We start from the raw sequence: 12,961 nt of genomic DNA, 5'->3' as shown, positions 1-12,961 counted from the left end.
AGTCAGACAGGAAAAATGGGCAGAAAATGAGGTTTATGACACGTAACTGAAAACTTATCAATCTATCACTTACAATGTCCTGAACCATATTTCATTGTCTCACCAAAACCTGAAGAAAAGTGCCCAACCATTGCATAAACTAATTTCCCATGAAATGAGCAGCATCATCTGCCCCAAAAAGAACTGCAACAAAAATAAAAATGCTGACTTCTTATTTCCTATTTTTCTCTCAAAGGATAACCTCCAACAGCAGCAACAGATGATGGGCATGACCTCCCAGACAGGAACTTCCCACTCCTCCCTGGCCACCACGCCCCCCTCCACAGTCCAACCTGTGCGCCAGAGTTCTGTTGCCCCGCCATCCCAGCGCGTCAAGTCCCAGACCTCCCATCAGCTGTCCGTCAGTGCAGCTGCCGCACCTACCGCTCTGGCTAAAACACGACCACAGAGCGGAAATCTCCTTCAGTCTCCGGAGTCCGGCTACGGCGGCCGGCAGCATGGGTCCCGGCAGCTGTCCGTCAAAGACAACACTGCCCCGGGCCTTCCCCACCAGCAGAGCTCTGTCAGGGAAAGCCAGAGTCCCCAGGGAACCACCAGTCAGAGCACTCAACAGTCACCACAGCAACAGCCTCCGCAACAGCACCTGCTCAAACCCTCCATGGCCAAACAGGTAACATCTGCATGCTCTAAATTCATTTCAGTCTCTTTATTCTTCTCTCTAGCGCTCCAGTTTTTTTCTGTCAGCACCTGTGCTCATGATCATTTCTCAACAATGTGTGTAAAGCCTTATTCGCATGGGACTAATATTACCTGGGGACCTCAAATTTATAATTTGTGATAATTACAGAGGCTGTGTGTGATCTTAATCCTGTTAAAATCTGGCATCAGTGTTGTTAGGCCTTGGCATCTGTGGCTGCAGCCCCAAATCTTACATAATCAGATCTAAATATCTAGGCTTTATATATATATATACATATATATATATATACGTGGTTCAAAAATAAGAACTGGCCCTTTTAATGATAAAACCCCCTGGATCTAACGATCTGTAATTGAATCCATACTTGTTCTTGAATAAATGTACATAGATACATTTCACTGCTATTTCATAAATTGATACATTTAACTATTTTCCTAAATGGAGATTTTTTTATTTTGATTTTATTTTTTAAAGCCATTGATGAGTATTTGTTTTTTTTCTCAGTACTAGTAGTTACTAATATTTTTCATCCAATCTGTTTTCATATTTAAGAAAACATGTATGCAGAAGTGCAGGAAAAAATATTTTTTCACATCCTGGGAAACAAACAGACAGATAATAACTAGTACGAGATAATAATAACAGACAAATTGTGTGCATGTGTTCACATGTGCACTTGTGGTTTAGAGTACAATTCTATAGCAGATATGTGATGAAAGGTTGCCATGCGTTTCAAAAATTGTTGTTAAATCCTCATTAAGCAAACATTATTTCTTTAGCTTCAGAAGTTGTAATGTTTCTTTGACCCAATATAACTACTTACACTTTTAACATCAAAATTCATCAGTATTCAGGAAATTTAAAAAGAGGTTTTTATGCATAGGTGCCAGAGTGCATAAAAACAAGCACCAAAATAGAGATCCATGGGTCCATCCATTGTTGTCTGCTTATCCGAGGGCGGAGTCAGCAGGCTGAGCAAAGCAGTCCTGACATCCCTCTCACCAGCAACACTTTCCAGCTCCACCTGAGGCACCCCGAGGCGTTCCCTGGCTAGATGAGATATATAATTCCTCCAGTGTGCTCTGGGCCTGCCCCGGGGCCTCCTACCAGTTATACGTGCCTGGAACACAGAAATCTGATAATATTATACAGATGTGATAATGTTAGTCCCAAGGGAATTAGCGTCACAGTGATTTGGAGTCGTGTTTGGGTTTTCTGTTTTCTCCACCTTTCTTCCTCTTTTCTGTCAACTGCATTGGCAAATATGATTGAAAGTTTTTATGTCATTTTGGATGCAGGAGGCTCCTCTTTTTACACAGCATGGGGACCCTTTGCAGCAAAAGCAAATCCATCAGAAAAATCTCAAAAGATTATTAGATAAATAACGTGACAATGTGTGGCTGAATTGGCTCTGTTGGTTTAACCTACATTTAAAATATAAATGGACTTTTAACGCTTTAAGTCAGTGGTATTGCAGTTTAGTACATCTGTGTTGTGTCAAGATGAGTTTCAAATGACTACATGCATTATATTGAGGGTTTAGTGTCAGTATATTCAATTAAAATACAGACTTTGCTTGTTCAGTGCGAATGCGCCACACAAAGACTTGGGGGGTGATTTCTGAATCACTTGAGATCCCCTGGTTATACTGGTCCCATGCGAATAGGGCTTAAGATGTCAGTTACTGTATTTGACTTTTAATTAACATTGTCAGGAGAAAAGGCTTGAGTCCACCAGGATCTTGCTCAAAATATGTGAACTCTGAGGCACTTGGCATTAAAGCCTGCAGAATTAAATAAAAAACTGCCTGTTCTGAAACTGACTCTCATCCACTTAAGAACTCATGTTCTCATATTCAGTGTGCCGGCTTTTCTTCCCAGGGCTCCCAGACTCCATCCACCCTCAATCCCCCAACCCCAGCCAATGAGCGAACGGTGGCCTGGGTCTCCAACATGCCTCATCTGTCGGCTGACATTGAAAGTTCGCGGATCGACCGTGAAGAGTTCAAACTGAAGGAGTACTCAAAGAGCATGGATGAGTCACGCATGGACAGGGTAGGTATCACTTTGAAGTTTAAGAGCTGCCCTTTAAATTAGGAAATAAAAACTTTATATCCATGCTTAGAAGAACATTGAGTCATGTGTACCATTGCTGAGCAGATGGCACTCAGATCTGATCTTAACACAGAAGTCTGAAGGTTTCAAACAGTGTAGGAAACAACACCCATTAGCCAGGTGTTCAAATATTTTTCATATATTCACTGTACATCAAACTTTTTTGGTGTCCAATGTGTCTTTTAAAGGGGGACTTCACTGTTTTTCAACATGTATGTAATATTTACCTTCCAAAAAATTCAGCTTACATCAATCCATAATAGAAACCCACAAAATGTTAAGAAAAGTAATATTCTCACACCTATTTTCCTCATTAAACAGAGACATACATCTGTACACATTTTTAATTTAACTTTTTCTCAGTCATGGAAGACTGATGAATTTTAAATCCCTCGTTAACTCATCATAAAACACACTTCATTGGCAGAAACAAAATGAAACTCACCCAAACTGTCTTGGTTGCTCTTGCTTGTAATCTAGTGAGTAAGTCCACTGTTTCAACAATCATCAGCTCTGGTTTGGTAGAAATAAATCCTTAATTCACCAAGTTAGATGTAAAAAAATATGCTGTTATCCCCTCTGCTGGATCCCTCCACCACCAGGGGTTGCTACGTCTATCAGACTGAGCTCTGGTGGTGCATGCTGTGCACTACTTCCAATGAGTTAATAGAAAAAGGAGCGTCTGTTATTTTTGCTGGTATTAAAAAAAACCTATGGGATTTCTAAATACCCTAGTATACCATAATACTGTGATACACCCAAGCTTATTTTGTATCATAACAATGTGTAACAATGAATTGTGGCAAACTTCGCTCCATCTAACCAGTACCTTGATCTCCCTGTTTTTCCCTGACAAAATTGGCAGAGTTTTGCTGGCTCTCCTGCTCTGTTGCTTGAACTACAAGCTGTACTTCCACATTTTCGTATTGCCCACCACCACGAACACAAAGATTATAGAAGTGCATCAGAATCAGAGGCAGACCCCTCTCTCTCATAATCTCTCTTTCTGTCAGACCAAACTCTGATCAAAAGGTACACCGAGGCAGTGCCGATCAAGTGTAAACCAATATTCTTGCCTATTTCTCATCTAAAATGTTTTAAGAAAACATAATAAGTGCCCTGTTTAGCTGTAATAGTGAAGGCTTGTGAACAGAAAGTGGGCCCCATACTGTTTCCTACATGGTGAAAACTGAGGCAGAATATCCTGAGATCAAATGGTAAATCTAAGCAGCGCTGCGTAAACCAAAATTCTGTAACTGTGTCTCATATTTCTCTCCTCAGATGTATTCACAAACATGTTTTCATTTTGTGTTTAACTGTAATACAAGATTGTCTCTCACCAGCTGGACACCGTTGTCTCAAACGGATGAGTTTGATTTTTTATGTCACCCACCAGCAGGAGCATTTATTGGTCCATTGTGGCGCAGTGCATTCTGGTAGTTTTTTTATCTCTTGATATGAAGCGAATGCCGTAGTCCTTTTTCTCTGTTTTCTCTGGTCATGTAGCACCAATTTCAAAAGTATTTGCGTCTTGCTACTGCATAGACAGCATAGTGTTAAAAAAATTCTCTCCAGCAGTAAAATACTTCTTTCTATGTCCACAAAGAACTTTCGAATCCACCAGCCAGAAAGGAAACATTTCTTATTTCTCTCCATATCTCTGCCTTAGGTACGGGAGTATGAGGAGGAGATCAACTCCCTGAAGGACCGCCTGATGATGTCCCACAAAAAGCTGGAGGAGTACGAGCGGAGGCTCCTCACGCAGGAGCAGCAGACCAATAAGATCCTCCTACAGTACCAGAATCGCCTGGAAGACAGTGAGAGGAAGCTACGGCAACAGCAAGTGGAGAAAGACTCCCAAATTAAAGGAATAATTAGCAGGTAAATGGAGGCTGTTGTTGGGATTGAGGGCAAAAGACAGCTGAGACGTCATGTGGTCTTTTTATAGGGAGGCCGCTGGCGGGCTGCATTGACTTTGTTTATTGTGACGCCTGTGGTGAATTAGACTTTATGAGTTTTCTTCCTAAATATGTGGAAAAAGCGACCAATTCTCTCAGAGAAAGATAGCTAGCATTAATTAAAAAGCATTTTCACGCTTCTGAGAAGTATGTGGAAGCACACTACAACTTAAGCATATTGTATTTAACAAGAGTGATACTTGAAGCTGCAAGGTTTGTTCCTAAAAAACATGTATTGCATTTTGGAATACGACTCTATTTCCAGGGGTTGTTATCTTGCAAAGAATATTGGAGAGTGGGAGGTTGTTTCAGTTTCATTAAGCACTACAGCCCTGGGAGCAGAGAGGCAGAGAGCTGCACTGTATATTGAAAGCCAAAGCTGCAGACATGTAATGAGTGACAAATTAAATGAGACTAATATAAGCAAGATAGAGATCTATATCTTCTTTGATAAGCATGCAGGGCATGTTCCCTCGGAGTTTGCTTCTTTTCAACTGAGTTAAGTTGGACAAAGGAGTCTTTTGATTGTCCTTTAAACTCTTGTTGTAGCAAATCTGCTATTGTAACATGGTTTATTCAAGAGCATCATATTTGGATGACTGTGGAGAACTCCAGCTGAGTCCCAGTATTATTGAGTGCGTGTGTGAAATCGTAGCGGTGCAATTTTCGGAGCGCAGTCTTAAGTTTTTATTGATCGACCACAAAATTAAGTAGTTGATGGGGAAAAGAGTGGAATATTGATCGCATCTCAGTTGTGCTCAGACACGAAAACCAAATGTTTGCTGTGTTCCGAGGATTTGGGCATTTTTAAAGTGTGACTGCACATTAGCAATGCTGCCCAAATCTAGTTTTATTGTGAAGATAGTTCAGATAAAAAAAGGCTCTGTAAAGCAAACAATAATTTCTTGTTCACATCTTATAATAGTCTGCATCTGAAGGGTGGATAATTGTGACAGAGAATATTGCCACTTCTAATCCACTCCAGGAAAGAAGACACGGAATGAAGACAGAGACAGTCCTGCTCGTCTTTTTATGGGAAAAACAACTTTAACACTCTAACCTTGTATATAAAACCGCCCTTAAAACACCGTCCTGTATCCTTGTGCTGCTGCACTTTCCATTTATGAACACAGCTTTTAACTGGATCTAGGGATCATTTGAGATTCCACTTAGCTTAATTTTCAGTCCCAGGAGATTGCACCGTAAAAGCACAAGAGGACTGAAAATTTGATAACTTCATGTCTGCACTTTTTAAAGCATTGTTTTGGACCTTCAGACACAGGATTATGGAAGACTGTTTTAATATTAGCTCTTCCATTTTAAAATGGTGAACCATGTTCACTGAAGGACTGCTGATTCTACATGGGCATCGATACCTCTCTTCCTTTTTTCTTTTTTACATTCATACGATGCTATGATGTAATATGGAGAGAGGAGAAAGTCACAGACAATGACGAAGATTCAAGCATGAAGGCATAATGGAAATATGTCGCATAATAGAGAAACTTTATCAGAGCACTTAAAGCCAAAACTATTGATTATTGCTCCTCTGGAGCTTATGGTGAATAAATCTGCTGCGCACACACAAAGCAAAGTGTGCAGAAGGCCAATATCTCCGAACTGTACACTTGCATCCTGTGTGACTTTTTATCAGCCAACCACACAAGGAAGAATTAAGTAGCAGATCTGTGCTTCCAAGTCACAATTCACTGAGCCAGATCACATCATCAAATGCATTTTCTGCATCGTCTGGATTTTAATTTTAACGTGCATAAAGTGTGGACGGTCTCAGCCCATGAGACTCCAAAATCTTAGTGAAATAACAACAGCCTTATGTTCTCTTTTCATCTTAAATTGACTTTTACGTCAAATTTTCACATTTAAATACATAACGTTGATGCAAAAGCAAGCTCAGGTTCTGCACAAAGGAGCGTATGTGATCTCTGGATTCACAGCTCCTACGTAGGCTTGAAAAATCTCTTTATCTGCAGAACTAAAACACTCAGCGTTTTGTTTCAAGTGTCAGAGATTTCTTTCAGAGAAGCCTTAATGTTCTGTGCAAAAACTTTACTTTGAAGCTCAGAGCAAATCCAATATCTGTCATTAGACCAGATACACTTTTTGTTCTTTAACAATCTAATTTAAACCAAAGCCAAATATTAAGTTTTAGGTCATGCTACTGAATCCACTTTACCTGTAGCAATTGTATCTATATATTTTCTTTAGGGTTGTGATCCCATTAGTTGGCTACAGGCTCACCTTTTTTTGTTAAAATATTTTAATGCATTTTGGTAATTATAAATATAAACTATTTATCTTCCCCAAGCTGTTTGCTGTGAACTGATCAACAGATTTACAGTGACTTTGCAGTAAGGGGAAAAAAATAAATGGTCTTAATTGCACCTGTCATAGTAATAATCTATTTTTAACTATAATCCATAGCATATTAAAGTCTGTGATACAAGAGCCATACCAATAATGATATATGAAATATATGAGAATTCTATTGAGAGTGAGATTATAGTTATTTTAACCTTGCAATAGCTAACTTTTAGCGGGACAAGCGCAATAATTGATACAATATGTCTGCAGGTGCTGTCTGTGCAGATGCACATGCAGGATCCTGCTGAGGTATATTGTATGCATCCTGTGTACATAAAGAAACAGTGACTTCCTGCCAAAATCTTGGAAACGCTTTATAATAACCATCATTAATAACTGGTAAACTGATAGTAAATTAAACTTAAGTTAATAACTATTATAATTTTTAGTAATTAAAAATAATGCAGTCATATCTGGTATTTTAACAGTTTGTTGTTGCACACTTTATAACATTTATATTCTATATTTAAGGTCCAGTGAGTTGGATTTAGTGGTTTCTAGCTGTAAGGTTGCAGAACTGAAACTCCTGTTTGCCAAGCATGTAGAGAAACTGCTTTGGCTGATGGAAAAATACCAATGGCCCTGGCCTCAGGAAGTGCGCCATCTTTGAACACAATTTTTATAGTGGCTAAACAGGGTAATCACATCCATTGTATGACGCCCTCCAGCCCATAGGACTATTTCCTATTGACTTACATAGCGAAAGAGACATTTATAAATCAGTGGATACGTTTTTGAACACCACCACCCCTGCAAAATGAATCCATTCAGTCCAATAACATTTGTAATGTCTTTGACTAAACTATTTTATCCCCACTCAAGTTAGCAGAGTGCTAAACCGCAAGTAGCCGGCTTGGCCACTGGCAGTCTCAAGTGCACCTGCTCTGTGGTCCACAAACTGTAACAAGCACTACCAAACATCCAGGTAATTTTATATACAGCATTTGAACTTTTTTGGCTTCATGCACCTGAGCAACTTTCAAAGGAATATAAGGGGCCCCGTCTCCAATGCCATATACAGGCTTTTTTTATACTCTCAGGCCCCCATGAAAGCCACTTAGCCTTGCAGCCAATATTTTCTCAGTTGCTATTTGCAGTATTGCAGTGAAAAAAAATCCTCTGCAACCCAAAAAACATTTTCCCTATAGATCACACCCCAAAAAAGCAACATATATTAAACTGTCGATAGAACACCTCGAACTGAAAAGAGATCAATTCTGATTCTTTCTGTGATTAATTTTTAATCAGTTGAGGATTTGTGTAATTTCCTCAAGCTTAGACAAAGCTATTTAAAAATCTGTTATGTCATCACAACGTAAAGTCTGTGAGTAGGAACTCGTTGGCAGGATATACATATTCAGTGGACCACATACCACGGAAATAACTTTTATTGCCATATGTGCGAGAAGTCCATTGTAATGAAAAAGGCACGATTTTGGCATCCGTTATCTAGTTATTATTATACATCTATGCCTCATCTAGAGCCAGTGATTTATTTGTCTGCTCAGGGCTACAATAGAACAACACGGTGGACTCTGGAAGAAAAAGACGGCTCATTCTAAGGTAACGAAAACATAATGATTCTTATTTTCAAGGTGATTTTAAACTAATGAAAACAGAGTCATAAGTATTATAACTGCCAACAGAGCCCCCTAAATTCTCCACACTGAACCTTTATTATTTGTTAAAAGTTGATAACTTGTTTGTGAACCATCTATAAACATTATTGGATGGCTATTATAAAGCTGCAGCTGTTGCTGTTAAATAGCTAATAGATACTGTGAAGTGCATCTGTAAAGATTGCAACTTTATAATAGCCACTCATGTAGTGTTTGTAGATGCACTACAAAGTATTTATTACCAATTTAATTCATGGTCATCCAATAGTGTTTGTAGTAAGTTTACAATCAAAAATGGCAGTGTGCATAATTCCAAAAAGTTTCAAATAACATATAGTGTAGATACACACTGTTGAGGCGAAGATCCAAAAACAACAGATCAGCTGCACTCAGATAAATTTACATATTTCATCCAATAAAAAATGGTCATAAGCTTGATTCCTGCTTGTTTATCACACTGATTCTTTTTAGCTTAAGTGCATTAATTTCTGTTTGTTTTACTCATACTTCAGAAGTAAATCCATGTGTTAGTACTTGCTTTTTTAAAATATTTTTCCAACCAATATTAAACTATTTTAATATTGTACATAAAATTGTATGATGTATGCAACAATAAAATGTTAAGATAACATAAATCTTAGCATAATTAATAATTAGAAAATATTATTAATTATAGTTTATTTGTTTTACAGTTAAAAAAAGCATTTCACTTTTTATTTAATTATGTATTAATTTACCATCTATCAAAGATGGTATTGTAAAGTGTTACCAAAATCTTTTCCCAGGTGCCATCCACAGTATCTAAACTTAAAATTATATATATATATATATATATATATATATATATATATATATATATATATATATATATATATATATATATATATATATATATATATATATATATATATAATGTAAGACCTGGAATACTGTAAAGTTCAAAATACCACAGAGACAACATGACAACAATGACGTGACTCTTTGACAACAGTATGTTCTGCAAAGTGTGTTCTTCAGTTCTCAACTTGTTTTTGGCTTCTCTGTACGGTGTTTGTGAATTTATCTGCATTTAAAAATGAAAGACTGCTATGGATATTATTTATTAATTAAAGCGACAACGATATTTTTTCTTCTTATTTGTATGATTGCGCTGTATATGCTTGGTATGCCTTTTGACCTGCAGTCCGTCATTGGTGGTGATGGTGATCAGAATAGTTGTTTAAGAAAGCTAGACAGTACTGTCATTTAACTTATGCAGTTAAAGTATGATTTAAATATTATGATTATTAAAAGGGCAACTATATTATTTTGTTTTTCCCTCTCCAGAGATATAGATAATATTCTGGTGTCAGTATATCCGCCTCTCTTGTGTAGCAAGAATATATTGATAGGCTGTGTCGATTGTACTACAGTACGGCAAAACTTCTGTTTAAATCTTGCAAATGAATTCATAGTGGTGATGAGTTTTGGCTTGATGTGTGTGTGATCAATATTGGTCTGATTGACATGGCTTGTAGCAACAGCCAAGGGTTTGTAGTCACTTTTACGCAGACCTTTGTCAAATAGTTGCAAATAATTCTTAGTTTGTTTGAACCAGATGGGAGGGCTCTGCAGCGTCAGCACCAATCAGATGTCGAGAGGTAAGTTTTCTAAAAAACGTACTTTATGGCTGTGTCCGCAATCTCTCACTACTCACTGCATAGTCCACTATATCGTGAATTTGCCATTTTGTAGCGCTGCTCGATTGTGTAGCGAGAATTGTCATGCCCTTTATAGTGGACTCAAAGTGCCCCACAATGCATTGTAAAAAGTACTTTACAACTGATGGTCACTAAAGGCGCAGAAACCCCAAAACTGATATAGAACTAGTGGTGACAAAGCCGACTAAAGTGTCTCCTCATATCAACGTATCTCAGCCAAAAAGTTGCACACGAACACACTGCAAAAACTTAAACCATTGGCCAACAAGCATGTGTGACAGGAAATAACTCTCTCATCTGTATTCGCAATTCAAAAAGGGAAACTGGAAAGACATCCGGACGCTTTGCAGCCCATTTTCATTTTTACAACATGATCCAGTGTTACAAGAACAAAGCATATTTATCTTGCGGCAGTGAAAAACAACAAAAAGAAGAATGTTTCTGTTTAAAAGCTTGTTGGCTAAACAAATCTTACTTCATGTAATAACTTTGTTTCCACCTAACTTGCTCTTGTCTTTAGTCCTTAGTTTGCTCTCACTTTCATTTCTTTTCTCTTGCGCTAAGCTAAACTGCTAATCAGAGTGATTTCAATCAGCGACAGACGCTGATTCGGCATGTTTAATCCCTTGAAAAAAAGACTTAAAGGTCTGACAAGGGTCAAGTGTGCAGAACCAACACAGTCTCATTCAAACTCATCAAATATTGCTGCTTTGTCAGTGCTGTTCGCTTTTGCATATGACGCAAGGTATCCTTCTGCGTCCGATGGAAACACTCCAGGATGCAGCGTCAGTTCACAGCTGTCTGAACGGTGGCGTATCAAACTGCAGCAAAGCTGCTGTCTGGCCGCATTATAAACTAATGCTGCTCACCTGCGTATCATGCCACAGTGAAAGGTATAAAAACTGATGCCACCCAGTGGCGTGTCATGCAAAAGGTGCCATTTTGCATCGATGTCCGATGGTAAAATCACTGACCAAGTGGTGATATTTTACGAGTTGGGAATGACCCAACACTGACGGACAGCAGACCGTCAGCTTGGTGTGTCAGGGCTGTCAAACAGAAAATTTGAGGACGGGTTGAAATCGTGTTGCTCTCCCTCCTCTTGTCCGTCTGCCAGCACAGCGTTTATAATATGTTTAATATGAGCTGAACAGCACAACGCAAACGAACGCAATGCATTTTGTAACACTTATTAATTTGGGGAAAATATGCTTTATATAGTATGCATTCCTCACAAATATGCATGTTGGCATTTATTAGTAATGAACCACAGATCAAAGTTGATTCTCATGAGCTCACTTTGTAGTCCTCTTCACAAAAATGCCTAAATTAATTAAATATAAATTAATTATAAAGTGAATGATTTCGGACACAGCGTAAGTTTGCAAAGAAAAAGAAAGTATTTGCAGCTGCTGTTTGATTCAGGTCTGTTGTTTCTCTCCGTTGACTTTACATCAACTTTACATCCTATTTGTCTCTTGCCTTTTTTCTCTGTAGCAAAATATTCAGACATTGTGACCTCATGTTGCACACATTGTTTTGACTACATGTACGACTTGACCTCAAAAGCACACTACTTGAAGAACAACTGGATATTAAAAGCTTTTTTTTTCTTTGTAACATATCACCCACATGAATCATTGTCTGCCTCTTGAAGTCATGTCAGAATCTTAATGCTGTATGCTCATGTTACATTCCATTGTTTTTTGGGACACTGCTTATATTTCTGTGTGTGCTTACAGTATGAGTGATTCTTTCTTTTCCTTCTTCTTTTGTAAAATAACTCTCAACACTGTACATTATTTATGGAATAAAACATCCAAACGCTTATGTTTGAAACTTCACCTGTGGATTTTCGTTCTTTATTGTTAAACATGTGCCTCTCCAACGCGTTCTCATCCCAACTTGTAAAATACCGCCGTTTTGTCAATGGACCTAAATGTCAAAATATGATGCACTAGTTAGCCTCATGCGCTCTTTTTGGATATTAATGCACATCGTCTCAATTGACACTTTTTATAAGTATTGCGTCTTTTTGGAAAATACACTTACACCACAGGAAATGTAGAGTTTCTGCTTCTTACATGCAAACAGTCTTTTATTTAAATCACTGATAAAACACGTTTTAACGTTTATTTCGTAAAGTTTAGGCAACAAAAGCACATGATAGGTTTGGCTTAAAATGAGTACAGGTACTAACATCATGTCATATGTGAAGTGGCATACATCATGTGACATATGTTATTATTGTAGCACACTATGTTGTTATTGACGTTACTTGACTCTGACTTTTAGTTTCACACAGGAAACAAACAGCAGGCTCCTGCGTGAAAGTCCAGTGTTTGTTTGTCTGAACCACCAGCCTCTCCAGCCTAAAGGGAATTTCTTGCTCTTTACACTATGGAAGCTGCCGACAGTGTCAGAAATAGCTGTCGCTCAATGCTGTCAGCATCTGTCGCAGCTGTCGTTGTCTAATGTCGACATCTAT

At 38.2% G+C, this 12,961-nt stretch overlaps 1 protein-coding gene across 15 annotated transcripts in view; it reads left to right on the top strand.

Annotated features, from left to right (window-relative positions):
* syngap1b (synaptic Ras GTPase activating protein 1b) overlaps positions 1–12,961 on the top strand; it is a 187,051-nt gene that overhangs the window by 155,175 nt on the left and 18,915 nt on the right. For 14 of the 15 annotated variants that reach the window (XM_088084622.1, XM_088084626.1, XM_088084624.1 and 11 more), the window contains 3 exons: positions 236–670; positions 2,581–2,754; positions 4,484–4,695. In XM_088084622.1, coding sequence (XP_087940748.1) covers positions 236–670; positions 2,581–2,754; positions 4,484–4,695 — 821 coding nt within the window. Of the gene's footprint in view, positions 1–235; positions 671–2,580; positions 2,755–4,483; positions 4,696–5,757; positions 9,606–12,961 lie in introns of those variants that run through there. The other variant, XM_088084625.1, reaches the window with a different exon arrangement.

The sequence above is a fragment of the Plectropomus leopardus genome, chromosome 11, assembly GCF_026936395.1.
Source record: "Plectropomus leopardus strain MGB_pleo_1.0 chromosome 11, ASM2693639v1, whole genome shotgun sequence".
Taxonomy (NCBI): Eukaryota; Metazoa; Chordata; class Actinopteri; order Perciformes; family Serranidae; genus Plectropomus; species Plectropomus leopardus.
Note: the sequence above shows the minus strand (reverse complement) of the source record. Positions and strands in the feature narration are given on the sequence as shown.